The sequence below is a fragment of the Herpailurus yagouaroundi genome, unplaced genomic scaffold, assembly GCF_014898765.1.
Source record: "Herpailurus yagouaroundi ecotype Mexico unplaced genomic scaffold, PumYag 100, whole genome shotgun sequence".
In the NCBI taxonomy this organism is placed as follows: Eukaryota; Metazoa; Chordata; class Mammalia; order Carnivora; family Felidae; genus Herpailurus; species Herpailurus yagouaroundi.
The window spans coordinates 38830190-38848175 of record NW_024412391.1 but is presented as its reverse complement, the minus strand read 5'-3'; the positions used below and the strand labels follow the sequence as shown (position 1 = coordinate 38848175).

General features: G+C 32.9%; 1 protein-coding gene across 10 annotated transcripts in view; it reads left to right on the top strand.

Annotated features, from left to right (window-relative positions):
- BBS9 (Bardet-Biedl syndrome 9) overlaps positions 1-17986 on the top strand; it is a 447491-nt gene that overhangs the window by 132591 nt on the left and 296914 nt on the right. For all 10 annotated transcript variants that reach the window (XM_040472285.1, XM_040472287.1, XM_040472283.1 and 7 more), the window contains 2 exons: positions 1572-1755; positions 2412-2541. In XM_040472285.1, the coding sequence (XP_040328219.1) occupies positions 1572-1755; positions 2412-2541 (314 nt within the window). The remainder of the gene's footprint in view (positions 1-1571; positions 1756-2411; positions 2542-17986) is intronic.

Sequence of the window (17986 nt, the reverse complement as noted above, 5' to 3'; positions counted from 1 at the left end):
ATTGGATAGATGGTTTGCAAATATTTTCTACCATTCCATAGATTATCTCTTTGTTAATTGCTTCTTTTGCTGTGCGGGAACTTTTTAGCTTGATGCAGTCCTTTTTGTCTATCTTTACTTTTGTTGCCTGTGCTTTTGGGGTCATATCCAAAAATTTGTTTCCTAAAACAATGACAAAAAGCTTTTCCTTAAGTTTTCTTCTAATGGTTTTACAGATTGAGGTCTTATGTTTAAATCTTCATCCATTTTTGAGTTGATTTTTGTATATGGTGTGAGATAGGGGTTCAATTTCATTCCTCTGCATGTGAATATCAAGTTTTCCCAATACCATTTTTTAAAAAAAGTATTTATTTATTTTTGGGAGAGCACAAGCTAGGGAGGAGTAGACAGAGGGAGACAGAGGATCTGAAGCTGGCGCTGCACTGACAAGCTGACAGCAGCAAGCCCAATGTGCAGCTCAGATTCATGAGCCATGAGATCATGACCTGAGCAGAGATCAAGAGTCAGATCTTCAACCGAGTGAGCCACCCACTCCAGGTGCCCCTCCCCCACCACAACACCAGTTATTAAAGAGACTGTCCTTAGTATGTGCTTTTGATACCTTTGTTGAAGATCAATTCATTGTAAATGCATTTATTTCTGGGCTCTGTTCTGTTGCATTGGTCTAGATTTTTTTTTTTTTAAATGCCAGCACGGTGCTATTTTGTTAAGTATAGCATTGTAGTGTATTTGAAAATCAGGTAATTTAATAAATTTGATGCTTCCAGCTTTGTTCTTTTTGCTCAAGATTGCTTTGGCTATTTGGAGTCTTTTGTGGTTCTGTATGAATTTTAGGATTTTTTTTTTCTATTTTGTTGAAAAATACCATTGGGATTTTGATAGGGATTTGAATCTGTACATCACTTTGGGTAGGGTAGTATGGGCATTTTAATAATAGTAATTCTTCTAATTGATGAACATGGCATATCTTTCCATTTATTTGTTTTTCAATTTCTTTTATCAGTTTTTTGCAGTTTTTGTTTTACACATCTTTTTATTTATTTTTTTTAACATTTATTTATTATTGAGAGACAAAGAGAGAGCACCAGAAGGAGAGGGGCAGAGAGATGGGGAGGCACACATTCTAAAGCAGGCTCCAGGCTCTGAGCTGTCAGCACAGAGCCTGACGTGGGGCTCAAACTCATGAACCACAAGATCATGACCCGAGCCGAAGTTGGATGCTTTACCGACTGAGCCACCCAGGTGCCCCAAGTTTTGTTTTACACATCTTATACCTCTTTGGTTAAATTTTTGTGAGTCTTTTTTTTCCCTGCCCCACTCCCCAAATTTATATGAGTATTTTTGAACCACTGAATAGCTTATATCATCTGGCAAAAGATGGGACAAAACCTATTAGAGTATATAAAATATCAGAAATACGGTTATCGCAAAAAAAAAAAAAAAAAAAAGGGAAGACTAGCCAATCTTTCTGTCTGCTTTGTTGCGAAGCAATTTCTTAATTGTATTGATATGAAAGTAACTGAAATGCTTTGTTTTTAGCAACTAAATTGATTTTAGCCTTTTCTTTGTAGGTGGATTGGACTCTAAATATTGGAGAGCAAGCCCTTGATATATGTATTGTCTCTTTCAATCAGTCAGCATCTTCTGTTTTTGTTCTTGGTGAGAGAAACTTTTTTTGCCTTAAGGATAACGGACAGATTCGATTCATGAAGAAACTTGATTGTAGCCCAAGTTGTTTTCTCCCATATTGCTCAGGTGTGTAGAAGTATTTTTCTTTTATCTTTTCCATATGTCAAGGCTAGTGATATACATCAGAAAAAGCCTAATTCACATGCATATATTTTAAACATCTAGGAAAATAGTTTTATACAGAACATGTAATGGAAATTTTAACTTCAGAGTTTGAATAGAGGTTTGATATAAAGCACACATTTGGTTTTGTCAGTCATTTTACTTTGTACAGAATGACTTGGAGAATTGGCCTCAGATATACATTTATGCTTTCCAAAATGTGGCTGTTCAAGATGTTTCCAAAAGAACACCAGACTCTTAAAAGCAGAATGAAGCATATAGTAATGTCCAATAGAATGACTTATCTGTGGCTAATGCTCGGTAAATCATTAGCTTAAAGGTGTTAAATATTAATGAAATTCATACTTTCTAGATAAAATGCAAAAGTGTTGGCTACTATCTACTTCTAGTTCCCAAGTCTGTAAAATCATTGTGTAATTTTTGATATTCGTGCTTGAAGTTAAAAACTAATGTGTTACTAAAATAAATGCTTTTTTACTTTAGGCATTAACATCAAGACATTAGAATTGATTTGTATACTAAATCCCTTAAAAGTGATTTAATATACTGTTGCAGATAACTGTTTTCTTATTATCTTCTTTTCTGTCTTCAACATACAGTTTCTGAAGGAACAATAAATACTTTGATTGGAAACCATAATCACATGTTACATATTTATCAGGATGTGACACTGAAGTGGGCCACTCAGCTTCCCCACATTCCTGTAGCAGTAAGAGTGGGCTGTTTACAGTAAGTGATTTAATGTTTTTTTTTTTTTTATCTTAGTCAAGGAATTCTGTAGAAGTTTTATGAAATAATAGCAAGTGATTTTCCTGAAGAATGACAATTGACATTGTAGTGTGAATGTCAACAATAGAAATAAATTTAAAATATAACTTGTATTGGAAAAGGATGTAAAAAAGTCTTACTTAGCACAATCAATCATTTTTATGTTATTTTAATTCCCATGCAGTTAACACACAGTTATATTAGTTTCAGGGTACAGTATAGTGATTTGACAATTCCATACATCACGCAGTGCTCATTACAACAAGTGCACTCCTTAATTGCCTCAATCATTTTTATTTAGTATCTCTAGGAAGACATCATTTGTAAATTAAAGATTTAAAGAAAATGGTTTACCTGATAGATTATTTTCTTTAAAATAGAAAAGGATTTCTTCAAGCATGTGATGGGTCCCATTTAGAGAGCATTTATCGTTAGACTGAGAGTACTACACATGGAAACTTGTTTCAGACCTTATTATGTCAAGTGGTGCAGAATTGCTGATTGTGTTTAAGACAGTTTAGATTATAAATTGGGCCAGTATGCATTTAAAATGAAAGATAAAACACATGTCCTAAATTTACAAAATTTATTAAAAGGAGAGAAATGAGACATAAGTGTGTAATTTTTCTAGGTTGTCAGTATAAAAGGCAAGAGCCTGACAGACTTTTAGCATCTCGGATTATGTTTAGGAATTGAAAATCTCAGTGAATATGTAGAAACACAACTCTTTTTTTTTTTTTTTTAAGGTTTTACCCTTATATAATCTTTATACCCAATGTGGGGCTGGACCTCACGGCCCTGGGAGCAAGAGTCGCGTGCTCCACTGACTGAGTCAGCCAGGTGCCTCTAGAAACACAACTTTCTATAAAGCTTTATAGATTCCCTAGATCTTTTCAGTTCTACTTATTTAGATCATTTGATTGAACATTTAAAAACCATATGTAGAGTTCTTCAATGGCACCTATCGTATCTAATCAGAATGCCTAATGCCCACGAATTAAGATACTGGATGTATAATATTGTTGAAGCTCAATGAAGGGTATTCATACTTGTAATAATGGTTAATCTAAAGCCTGAATATTGGGAAAATGGAAACAGTGTTTTTAAAACATCAAATATTTTAAAAAGAAGTTGCTTTCTCATGTTTTATGAGAAAATATCATCATACTTAACACAAATTATGGTTATTTTGTATCTGAAGAAAAATTTAAAATTTGAGATTGGCTTTTACAACGTCTACCAGATAGTCTTTTAAGTTCAACCTAACACTTCGACTCCCAGACATTTTAAATCAGATTTACTTAGGAGGATTTAGAACAGGAAAAACATCTTGCCAGCAGGGCAACGTCAAGTATTTCTCTTCTGGGAGAGTCATTCTTGCAGCAGTCCATATATCCATCCAAGAGCTGTTCTCTTTGGCTTCCCAAGTGACAGCTCAGGTGCAAGAAGACAGATCTACACTGGTGGGTATGTGGCCCATCTTGGCTTATAATCCCCATGCCCTTCAGTTTTAAATACTAAGAAGTCATTGTGGTTTTGTGTGTATGTGGGGCATAGGAGGTGATGGATAGAAAGACCTATTGAGACTATTTAGTTGAAATACTTATTTTACACATATATGATTTACTGAGACATGCCTATTTCAAGCGTCCCTATACTCAGAAGCTCAAAGATAATGTTTCTCAGCAGATATTTATGGTTAATTTATAGTTCAGATGTCCAGATGCATCTTTTATAAATCAAGGGTCCAGAAATAACTGAAATTATTAGCAGTGAAAAACAGATTTCCATAATGTGCATCAAGATGTTTCTATTCAGAAGTAGTCTGTCACATCTAAACTTAGGTATTAGTGAGTGAAACTTCCTCTATCTCATAGCTTTTTCAGGATCAGGATTATAAATAATTAAATGCAAATATTTCCATTAATGATTTCTACAGTTAATTTATAGCAATAACTTTTAATTATTTGTTGGAAGATTTTTCTTATTTTTCTGTAGTTTAGCATTAAAGTATATAGTTAGACTGTTCGAAAGAGTTTCAGTATAATTTTTATTAGAATTTTAAAAGTGATTCTTACTGAGTTAGCTCTAGCATATTTATGTTTAGAAGTTATTATTTGAAATTAGAAGCAGTGAAATAATTTTGCTTCTGCTTTTTATTACATTTAGAGTTAAACTTTTTGGTGGAAGCTTCCTTGGCTGAGTGTGTTTATTTGTAAAGGAAATTGCTGCTATTTTAATATGTTTCTTTTCAATGAATAAGAAATACTGGATTTGAATCAAGTTGATGCAATTATACTTAATAACAGCATTTTGCTCAGAAACTAAGATGCTTTATTTCCTCCCACTCCCATCTACTTGGCAGCCCAAGTCTTCTCTACCTTGTTTATTATAAACCGATTCTGAATCTGTTTCCTTCTTTCAATGACATTCTTGATTAGAGAGAGTTCCTTTGGTTTAATTATTTTAATTTTTGTGGATTAGACTATGGGAATGTGAAATTAGAATATAGTGACAGTGTGCATGTTATAATGTTCTTCAAATTCTCTACTATTAACTGTTTTCCTCTCATTGCATGAAGTAGCTGTGGAAGCCTGGCCAGTATCTTACCTCTGCTGTGGTCAGTCTCCCAAATGGCAAATAAAGATCATTATTTATCGGTAATGTTACTCTCTCGAGAGATATGAAATATACCTCAAAGTTGAAGTCTATTTGAATGAATGTTCAAAGTGATGAGAATCTTTCCAAACTTTAGCTGGCAACCACAGCCATTGTGCCTTAAAATCTTATTGCAGTTCATTTTTTAGCATAAACAGTTTGGTCTAGTATTTGAGTGTATTTCTTCCTAGGCTGTATCTATTATAGTAACTTATTGTAACTGTCAGTATTTAACTGTTTCATTCTTTAACCTTCATGGTTGTAGTATTCTTTACTAGAATGTTTTCCCCATTTCTTCTCTGGATTCTCCAGTCTCTTTTATCTCTGAGTCCTACCTGAAGTCACATAAAGAAGACTTCCCTCCCTGCTTGGGTCTCCTCTTTCTCTGAATTTCTATAATATTTACATTATTTTGGTGACTGCTGTTTGATTTTGCTAACTCCTCAACTCAGTTACGCACTCCTTTAATGTGGGGGACCCTTTCTGCTTTTGCATATCACACTGAATCATCAGCCCCAAAGCTGAATATATAGTATATACTTGGTAAACTTGTAAAAAAATCTGTGATTTGTGCATGTCAGGGGGAGGAATGGCTAAAAACACCTTATAAGAGCTTTCAATGGAAGTTCCTTTTCTTAAAAATATGAAACAATTGAGAGTCCTAGATGGAAGGCTATTATTTTTTGAAAACAGATTTATTGGAAGAGTTTTCAAATTTCAGTGACTTTTTTTTTAAGTTTAACTTTTACTGTTACTTTGTCATTTCTCTTTTTGTGTGCTGTGTAGAAAGGGAACGTGGACCTATGTATACACTTTTTACTCTGTTGTATTTTTAAGGATTTCCTTTGTGGCTTAATAGTACACATAAAATTTGTAAATATTCCTGGAATTATGGTAAAGCATAAATTATGATTTTAGAGCTCCGGCATTCTTTTTGATATTTTCCCCTATTAATCTGTTGCAGTTCAGGAATGGAATGTTAGTCTTTCATTTCCATATTTTTCTTTTTGTTGTTGACTATCTAAGCATTTTGATTTATATAGTCTAGTTCAGTGAATTTGCCTTGTGTTTATGATATTTTACTTTTTTGGTGAGTTAAAAAAATTTATCAATATAAAATTGACCTTCTTTGTGTTCTCATTTAATATTTCTTTGTTTTGGTTTTGTTTTATTTACTTTAAGTACAGTTTGCTATTCATTACTGGTATGCCATGGTCTGTGCTTTTCTTTAATCTATAATTTTATCTTGATGTGTCTCATATACACAGAATTTCATTGGATTTTTTTAACCCATACTGAAGACCATTGCCCTTTAACTGACCCATTTATAATTGTTATAATCCATATACGTGGCCATTTTTCTTTTATGGTATGTTGTAGTTTTAATAGTATTTCCTTTGCCCTCCATCTCTATGTGAGTTAGAGTTCTCTGTACTTGGATATCCCACGTATTGGATAGTGTATACACATACGTATCTTTTTTCTTTATTTCTATTAGTGTCGACTTTTCAGTTTTGCCATAATCCAAGAACAAAATGAATCTTTCTCCCTGTGATAGGCAAGGGATTTAATACAGTTTCTTTCTCCTTTCCTATCCCCCACCCTGCTGTCTGTACCAGCTCCACGCACAGGCCTGGGTGTAAACGTGAGCTTGTTCTCACACATATCGCCCTACACACCCACACACCCACACACACTTTGTTACTGTTTGTTCTTTGCTATAGTAACATAAGGTTTTAGCTATAAATTATTGTTAAACTATTCTAGTGCTTTTTTGGAGAATGTTTTCACATTTGTATTCACTTTTTATCTAGACCTATACTAATTTTTGTTATTTTTCTATATCTATTAAAGGTTGTAAATCTTTTTATATTACAAATTGCAATTTTTAAAATTTATTAATTTCACTTCATCTCTTAATATGCTAATTTAATACTAAACTAATGGTGTAGGGTGTTAATATTGCATGGTAAAAATGTATTGTCACATTTCCCCCTCAAACTTTATTGATGTTGCTCCTTTATTTTTAAAATTTTTTTATTATTTTTTGATTGTTTAAAAATTTTTAAAAAATTTTTTACATTTATTATTTACTTATTTATTTATTTAATTAATTTATTTTTTTAATATATGGAATTTATTGTCAAATTGGTTTCCATACAACACCCAGTGCTCATCCCAAAAGTCCTTTATTTTTTTAAAAAGAACTTTTGTACAAAAGAATAATCTTGTGATTTTTTTATAAAAAGCATAGAACTGAACTATTTAAAACTCAAGAACTATTTGAAAGTGCAAGTAAAAAACCAGAAAAATAAACTAACTCTGCCACCAAAGTTATCTCAATATTACCACCTAGAATTAACATGTGTTAGCACCTATTAAACATGAAGCTGATATTTTTGTCTACACATATGCATATTTAGGCATAAAATAAAATTTCCAAAGCAGAATAATTTTTTTTAAGTTTTTACTTATTTTATTCGTACTTTTAAAAAAGTAAGCTCTGTGCACAATGTAGGAGTGGAACTCATGACCCTGAGATCAGGAGTCGTGAGCTCTACCAACTTAGCCAGCCAGATGCCCCCAGAATAATCTGTTTTTTAAACATATATTTATTTCATTATTTAATTATATACACACACACATATACATATATATGTGTATATATGTGTGTGTGTGTGTGTGTGTGTATATATATATATATAATTCTAACAGACAAAAGGAATAGATGAAATGGAAGGAATAAGTGAATTTCATGTAAATGTTTATTCACAACAATATATTTTAGTTTCTAAAAGACCCTACTAAAGAATAGAAAAAAAATAAAAGGTTATTATTATTTTGTTTGTTTAAAGTAATAAGTTTATGTTTGTAATTTGTTACAACAGACAGTTTCAGTTTTTTTTCAAGCTGCATTTCAGTGTTTGGCAGTGTGCATTGACTCCCTGTTATCAAAGACAAGGAAAGCAGCATACTTAATAGTGTACTTCTTATTCCTCTCTTTTTGCCAAAATTGGTTATTGTTGGTATACTATTATTGTTCATTTTGTCAAAGTTTAAAACAGTTGCGTATATTTTAGTAATCACAATTTTCACAGTCCTTTCATCTTATCCATGTCTCTAAAAAAGCTTACTGTCAGTGTTTTTTCTTTGTTTCTTTCTTTATTTCTTTTACTGTTCCTGAATTCTCTTGATTCACTTCTTGGTTGGTTGAGTTTAATCATTCAGCAGTCTTGAGGAAAGCCTCTAAGTCTTCCTGCATTCTTGAGAGTTGTTTATTGCTGTTATACTTGAAGATTATCTTAGCTTCCCTCAGAAATTTGGACATTCCATTTGGTGTTGACAGTTGCTGTGGAAAGGCCTGAGGCTGACTTAAATATATTTTTAAAACTTCTTATTGAATGAATACTTTTTCTGTCTAGATGCTCATGTCTAGCTTATATAGTTTTTAATCCTTAAAGGACCGTAAAATTGACTAGCATTATTGACAGTTGATTAATGTTGCATTAATATTGTTCTGGGACAAGGTGAGCTTTGGTAGATTCATGTTTTTATTCATTTCAGGAATATATTATTCCACTGTAACTTTGAATATTGGTTCTGCTCTACTAGTTTAGTTTCCTTAATATCAGTGTTATAAATGTTAGCTCTACCTTGTCTTCCAAATCTAGCATCTCCTCGTTAATTATTTGTATATTACTTTCTTTCCATTTTGATTTTTGTGATTTTTTTCCATGTCTGTCTATCATGTTCTTGAGTTTGTTTTTATTTTATTTTATCTTATTACTACTTTTATTTATTTATTTATTTATTTAATTTTTTTTTTTTAACATTTATTTTTTTTGAGACAGAGAGAGACAGAGCATGAGCAGGGGAGGAGCAGAGAGAGAGAGGGAGATACAGAATCTGAAACAGGCTCCAGGCTCTGAGCTGTCAGCACAGAGCCCGACGCGGGGCTCGAACTCACGGACCGTGAGATCATGACCTGAGCCGAAGTCGGACACTTAACCGACCAAGCCACCCAGGCGCCCCTGTTTTATCTTATTACTACTTTTAATGTGGCCTTCATCCCTATAGCTTTTGTTTGATCTTTTCAAATGAAAAAATTATGTTGATAATTCATTGATACAGTGCTATTTGATTTCTCCTTTTGTTTTCTTAGGAAGTTCTTGGTATGGATATTTTCTGCCTTTTGCTTATGTTCCTATTTTCTTCATCTCTTTGTTTCACCTCTTTTACTTTATTTGCAATTTCTATACATAGGTCCTCTGTTAATTACTCTACAATTATTACTTTTTTTTTTTTTTTTTTTTTAGGTGGAGATAGTGCAAGTCAGGGAGAAGGGCAGAGGGAGAGAGAATCTTAAGCGGGCTCCACCCTCAGCAGCATGAGGCTCAGTCCCATGCTCCTGGGATCATGGCTTGAGCCAAAACCAAGAGTCAGATGCTCAACTGACTGAACCACCTAGGCACCTCATTGTTACTCATTTTAAAAAGGGTGATAGTCATTTGCTGAAGAATCATGTGGGAAAGAGGGGAGAGACTAATGAGCTCAGACCACCTGAGTCTTTTTTACCTTCTCACTGCATTTATTTTTTCCTTTACCCTAGTGACCCATTTCACTCAGCTTTTAGGGTTTAAGAGGTTGGTCAATCTAACAGAAGTCCCCCTAGATCCTCAGTCACAGGCCCTTGGTGCTAAGAATTAGTGGCTGCTGGTTGTTTTGTGATCTTCATTGATTAAGAAACGAACTGATAGATAAACGCATCTTTTATTTACACTGCGTTTTTTTGATGTTGCATCTCCTGCATCCCACCTATGGCTTTGGATCCCATCATGCTAGTATAGGATCTGACCATTCTGCTTGAGGTCTGAGGAGCATATGCCAGCTCTTGCAGCCTTGTTATTTTGGCCCACAATTTGAAATGTTTGGCAGAATAGATGCGTCTCAAAGTTTGTTAATTGTGATTATAGTTATTTCCTTGTTCCGCTTTCCCTTTTTGTGTGTAGGGGGTGAGTGGTTGTTATTGTCATACACTCTGATGTTTTTTGTCAGTTTTGAGAAGTTCTGCTATACTGTTTTTGACTGGAAGTTATTTCTTTTTTTAAAAAAAATTTTTAATGTTTTTGCTTATTTTTGAGACAGAGAGAGAGCATGAGCGGGGAAGGGCAGAGGGAGAGGGAGACACAGACTCTGAAGCAGGCTCCAGGCTCTGAGCTGTCAGCACAGAGCCCAATGCAGGGCTCGAACTCACAGACTGTCAGATCATGACCTGAGGTGAAGTTAGATGCTTAACCAACTGAGCCACCCAGGCGCCCCTGGAAGTTATTTCTTTATCAGTTAATGTTTATTGTTGCTGGGGAGAGGATTGATTTTTGGACAAATTTGATTTTTGTTCTGTTAAGAGTAACTAGTTCTTTATGTCTGATGGCTTATAGAATGTTTATCATTTTTCTCTGTAAATGTCACATTTGCCACTATATATTTGTCTGATATTGTTTTTCTTGATTTAGTTGGGAATGTAGTGAATTTAGTTTGTTTAAACCATTTGTTTAGCAGTTAAAGAAAGTTTCCTTATGTTTTATCTTTGATTATTCTTTCAGTTCTGTTTGATGTATTCTTTATTCAGGGATATTAATATCTTTTGGTTGGCTATTTTCTGTTCCTAATATATGCTATCTTCTTCCTGATAATTTTCATTTCTGCGTCATTTTATTTCCTGTTTTCTAGTACAGTGTCTGTATTTTGTGTTCTTAATCATTGGTTTGAGTTTCCACAGCATTAGTTTTGTTCTTTTCAGTGTCTACCATTGGAGATTTTTTTAGTCTACTGAGACAATATCTTTCTACTTCTCATGCCTCATACCTCCTGCACCTTTGTCATGAGTACCCATAGTAGTACACAACAGGCTACAATTTCCATGATGCCCTTGTACCCGGTATGTCTTATTTTGAAGCATGTTGATAGTGTTTATTTGAGGACTCTATCTCTGAGCATATTAAGTACTACTACTAATATCTGTCCCTTATGTGGCCAATTGTTTTATAGAATTTGTTACCCCTATATGGATGTGGATAGGTAGTATAGGGGGGGTCAAGGGCAGTGGTAAAGGTGGGAAAGGTTCAGGTGAGTAGGGTTAAAGTATATTACTTCCATCATAGGTCAGATTTGAGTAGTAAAAGATACCTGCATAGTTTTACTGTTCACGTAGAACCTGGGTTTCTGAACCAGACTGAGTCAGGGATGGGGATTAGGGAAGAAGAAACATCTTCCTCTCTTTGTTCACATGGTCTTTATAAAATGAAGCTGGCGTGTGGCATGAGCTAATATAATACTCTTGGCTTCATCTACCTGGTAACCAGTCTAAATTTCTTTTGGGTTCTGGATTTATAATTTATGGGGTTGTTTTTCTCTCTCTCTTCCCACCTTTCTCCCTTCTTCCAATGACTTTTGTGTTGGTGTCTTTGTCTCTTTTCAGTTCTTGCTTGGTTATTTTAGTTAGGTATTGGAAAGCTTGCACTGAAGGCTGTTGCTATATTGAATTGAATATTTCAGGAGAGCCTTAGGATCATATTATTCAATTGCACAGAAAAATCTATTTGGGAAATGGATTGGAATAGTACTGAATTTAGGAACTCTTTTGGAGAAATTGGCTCCCCCCCATTCTAAGTGCCTTTTAATTTCCAAAAATAATTCTGTTCAAGCTAGACATTACACAGTATAGTGTTTTGTTATTTTGAAAAAAAAATTAAAATAAAATGTCAGCCTTTTTGGACAGATGTGATCCTTGAATGGTGGCTGAACTCTTGAGTTTACACAGAAAATATTACCATCTTTAGTAATTAGATACCCCACTATCCTCCCTTCCCAGTTAATATTGGTCTTACTTTGTGCAGTGTTCATTATAGCGGAATTCTTGTTCAATGAAAGAATTTGTATCCTTTCACGAAATTTGACATAGTGGGTTTAATATTAATATTATTATTTTCCTAACTTTCTCATCTCCCTATCATAGTGTAGTATTTATATTCCTTTGGTGGTTTTTAGAAACTTGTGTTTTGGTTGTAACTGATGCTTTTGGCTTTGTAATTAAATTAAGTTTATTTAGCTCATTTTACGTTTTAAAATACTGAATTTCAGTGTTTTCATGATTATTTTTTTCCTGAGAAGTCCATCTTCTTCCCCTATTTTTTGTTTGTTCATTTTTTATTTTGTTTTGTTTTGCATTTTCCTTCTATTTGGGAAGTCAAAAAATATTTTCTTTTCTGTATTAATAGTGACAAATCAGTTTTAAAGAAACCCATTGTGACTTAAGTGGCATATGGTTATAATTAGGTTTTTAGCCAGAAATGTTGAATAGGATAAGAGAACCCCCAACCAGAAAATGGGGGCTTCACTTGGGGCCTGGTGGGCCTGCTAATGCAACATAACAAATTGTTACTTAACAAATATAAGGAGTTGTGGGGAACAGAAGAACAGAATTGATTATATTTGCTATTTTTTCTTCCTCTTGCTGTTAATACCTCACTAACCATGAAGTGGATAAGTTGTTTATGCCAATTGTATTGAAAAATTTTTGGAGTAAAATGAATTGCATTACTTTTGATGGTTACCATTACTTGCATGCATGTATTTCCATTGTGTGAGGTCAAAGCTTTAATGAGGTTATCTCTAGGTTTTATATTGATTGGATTTCGTGCTGCTTGAACAAGAATTGTGCTTGTAATGTCCTTATTAGCCATGTGGCTAAGCCATGGCCGACATATTGCCTGTGATATGGTATGCTAGTTGTATGAACTTCAGTATTGCTACTTTGATAAGTGTTTTATTCACCTGGAAAAGACTTGCACTCATCTTGTCAATAAATTAAAAAGCCATGTCTTTGTTGTTATTTGTCAGTGGGGGTTATAACCTTCAGAAAAACTCTCCTTATGAAAATTAGAAGTCTTTTGCTTGGTCTCATGTTCTCATTATCATTTTATTTTTTTATGTAATAATGTAAAACACAGCCTCCTCCATTCTCATGAAAAGCTTAATAGTAATTACAGTTCCATATTGTTTGACTTCGTTACATTCCATAGTAAATGTTTAATTTGCCTGCCAGAGGTTTTAGAAACACTGTATAGCCAAGGATAAGGAGTTGCACTTAGAATGCTAGTTGGGTTTGTATTTTTCTGTTTTATAGATTAAATGTTTCAATGGTAGAATTCTTCTTATTACCATGTATTTCCACTGAAACATTTCTCTAGACATACTATCATTCAGACTATGAACTTGTCTTAAAAATGAAGCTCTCAATCTGAAAGAAAATAATCTCTGTGGAAAAGTACCTTTGTGTTTTGGGTATGATTCTCTATCCCCTGATGGATATAGGAGCTAGTTTGATAGTAGATATGGGGGATATGGGTGGAGGTGGGGGAGTCAGTTGTTCAATAGAGTTGTAGCCAGCAGGAAAGTATTTTGCTTTTTACTAGTTATGGTGGATTTTGCTTTTTAGCAAGCACATATCTTCTTGACTCTGGTTCTGGGAGATCATTTGTATCAGGTTGGTGACTTGCTTTTAGCTTTCTTGGAAATCCATGCGATTTTATGTAATCTCCCCTCACGTCAAGAATTCTGGTTTCAAAGATAGAGTGAGGCTGTTTTGGTGTGTGTGAGGCTTTTTTGGGGGTATGTGTGTATGTCTGTGTTTAACATCTCTATTTCCCAGGGAAAAAAGGTTATGGTTTTCTAGGTTGCTTACTGGAGAATACAAGAGTGAAACGAAGTGAGTTTTTGGGTGACATTAGGTTTATATGCTGCTAAGAACTTTGGAACTTTGGATGGACTTAGTTCCTTTAGCTCGTTAACCAACGCATGGCCTGTGTTTCGGAACTCGCTTTGGCATATAAATCTGGGTTATTGCCAAAATAAAAAAATATGTTTGTAAATGTATAAATCTTGCTGTGTAGGCTAAAGCTGGATGAATTAAAATTAGAATCTCTTTTTATCTGAAAGGAAATGCAAGAAATATAGCAGTATTTTATTGCCTGCTGTGCACTGGCATCATTGCATTGTTAGAATCTTAAATCTGAAAAGAACTGTGTTAGCAGCTAATCCAAAACTGTTGATGTGTTTCCTGTATGAGGTTTAGTAGTTTAGAATCTTTTATTAACTGCCTACATCTTCAAAAAACAGGTTTAGGAGAGTGACAGTATATATTTTTTTAATTTCCAGAGAACAGAATATTAATTAAAATTATTAAAAACAAGGTTAAAATATAATACAGTCAAATAATCATGTCATCAATAAAGTCTTTTTTGTAACATTAACTTGAAACTTGTAAGTAAATCAAATCTTACCTGGTAAAATAGGGCTTTAATTCTCAATTGTCCAACCTCTGTGATCATCAGGATATGCCACTGAGCAGATAGGACGGCTTGCATATACATTCTAAAATGGATATTTGTGTTCAGTGGTTTTCCTACCTGCAGGCAAGAGAAAATCTGCTGCCTTTTGTTCACTACACTGCAGTTTACTATTTAAGTGTAAAATAAAAACAGGGTTACTACAGGTAGTAGAGTACAGATACCCATGTACTTTAAGTGTATAATATTTAAAACAATACAGGAGAACTGTACTAATTCAAAGTTTAAGTGTTTTTGTCCTATTTAAGTAAAAGGTGATAGAATGCCAGTAGTGAACATCAATTCATTAATGTAGAGCCTATGTTCTAATTAGAATTTATATTCAAATCTTGATAAGGCTTGGTTAGATAAAAACTTGGCTTAGTATAGAAAGATTTATTATCCTTTTATTTTCCCTTGTAGTTCATCAAAAAATGTCTTTAATTTTTAAATGATTTTAGAGTGAGAGCATTTTAATATTTGTAGCGAGTTAGCATGTATTATATATTATGAAGATATTTTAGAGCATACACTAATTAGTAATGTGCTTTTACACCATAACACTGTTCTAAGAGTACAAATAATAAGAGCTAATATTTATTTCACATACTGTGCACTGGGTACCATTCTAATTCTTTGAGGAACAGTTACTGTTACTGCAATTATTACCATCCCTATTTTATAGATGATGAAACTGAAGCTTAGAAAGATCAAGTAACATGCCCAAGAGCATACTCAAACATGTGAACAACTAACTATAGTGTAAGTGGATTAGTGTTATAATATAGAAAAAAAGAAAATGTTAGGTCCCTTCAGAGTGTTTTGTCCATCATACAGGTAGAAGTAGATGTCCCAACTCTTTTTGTTTCTACTAAAAAACTCTCATACCTTTCTTTTCTCTAAAACAATTGCTTCCCTTTTAGATTAGTGCTACCCAATATTCAATCTAATGAGAAGTATTTGAAGTTGTAGTTAGTAAACATCTGGAAAGCTAGAAAGCAGAAGCCTAAAATAAGTGATTACTTTCAGAGGGGTGGAAGAATCTGGATATGTTCTCCAAATATCTTTAAAAAAGTTTCAGGTATCCTAAAAATAAACTCCAGTCTTTGGAAAAATAATGATACTGCCCAAACTCTTTCATTTAATTCTTAAATAATTAAAAAAAAATCTTGAATAGCTTATATATGTTAGATTTAAAGAGAAATCTTTTGGTATAAATGAAAAATGAAAGGTAACTTAGTAAACATTTTAAGAATAGTGTTGTAGAAAATTATTCCTTTTTTACTTAAAGGGTAATTATGGTTTGTAAATTAGAAATTACTAGTGTTTCAGTAGTCAAATAAAATACAAAATAGTACCTTTTGCTATTGGATGCAGCATTTTAGAATGCTATTTTTAGAATGTTTTTATCTTTCATTTATATTAATTTCCAGTAACAAATTACTCTCTTCTTATACCATTTGTTACCTACATATTTTAAATAAGTAAGTACAGTTCATGTTAATTGAATATTTAAAAATTTTTCTTAGAAACAAATTATTCTGATTTGGACCATATAACAATTTACACTTAGCAGTGAGTTTTGTAATAATTTTTAACATTAGGAGTATAAAATTTTGTATTCCCTTAAAAAAAAAAGGCAAAAAACTGTAGTTGGAGGGGCGCTTGGGTGGCTCAGTCAGTTAAGCATCTGATTTTGGTTCAGGTCATAATCTCATGGTTCGAGTCCTGCATTGGGCTCTGTGCTGACAGCTCAGGGCCTGGATGGAGCCTGCTTCTGATTCTGTGTCTTCCTCTCTCTCTGCCCCTCCCCGCCTTACGCTGTCTCTCTCTCTCTCTCTCTCGTTATATATGTATTTATATATAAATATATATATTTATATATGTAAATATATAAAAATATATATAAATTTATTTTTATATATGTAAATATATAAAAATATATATAAATATATATAAATATATCAACATATATATAAATTTATATAAATATATATCAACATATATAAACATATATATATATATAAATATATATATATATCTTTCTCTCTCTCAAAAATAAATATTATTAAAAAAAATTGAAACTTGTAGTTGGAAAAAAAAATTCTCTCTTTTCAGAGCCTCAGCTATGCCCATACAGTGTGTTTGTAGCATGGGACTAGTGTATTGTTAGTGAGTAAGCAGCAAGAACAGTTTCTTTGGAAACAATATCCAGAGTACTTAAAGTTAGTGGAAATATACGAAAAATTAAAACACAGTCACATTGGAGTAATGGAGGAATGGAGTCAAAAAAGGTTATCTTACTGGTTTTTCAATTTCTGCAGGCTTCCAGATGGTAGGAAATGCTTTGTTCTGCCCTCCAGCCCATCTGTTGTTCTTTAGTGTAACTGACATCACCACCAACTGCAACCATATAAGCATCACCATATAAAAATGGTAAAATTTAGAACTTATTACACAGTTTTATGGAAAGAAGATTACAAGAATCAAAGTTATAGTTTGTTGAAAGATTCGCTCTTTTATTTTTTATTGTTTAGTGTGTGTGGCATAGTGGTGTGATAGAAGTAATGCCCAGGAATGACGTACTCTAAGATTAGAACAGATTTCCCTTACTTGAGATGGTCTAGAAAATTTTTCATGGCTTAGAATTAAACGTAGGGATTACTTTAAGTACCATGGAAATGAATTACTTACTGAGTAAGGGAAATAGTATACGTGATTTGCTAAACCTATGCATTTGTTTTATTTCTTTTTTTCCCCCAGACTATTGTATTTTTGCCAGAAATGAAAATGTATATGACTGTTTTCTACACAAAAATTACTTTTAAAAAAGTAGTTATAATGATGGTTATTTGTGCCAATTTCAGTTCAGCAAATATATCATTTTTGTAGTTTAAACATTTTAAAAAATAGAGTGTTAAGCAAAATAAATATCTTTTTGGATAACATGAAATATTATAACATGATTTTTATTTATTTGTGCCTACCCAGATTCAGACCTCATAAATTCTATTTATTAATATTTGGTATATAAATAGAACTTGTGTTTGCTAGCATAGACTTTAGACAGTGAATCTGTATTTTAATCAACAGTTAGATGCTTGGGGTAATTTTGGATTGATTATTCATCTTAAACTTCTTTTCCTTTTCTATTCCTTAATTACTTAGGAAACTAAGTAAAAACTCATCTTCTAAGAAAAGTTAAATAATGTTTTGTTAATATCAGAGTAATTCTTATCTGGATTACTTTTACCCATTTGTACGTACCAAAATATAAAAATACTTAAGAAGAATCAAGCAATACAGTAGTTATCTGTTGCTTTCAGGGAGACCTTTGTCACCTTTCTTGTGTTATGAAAATG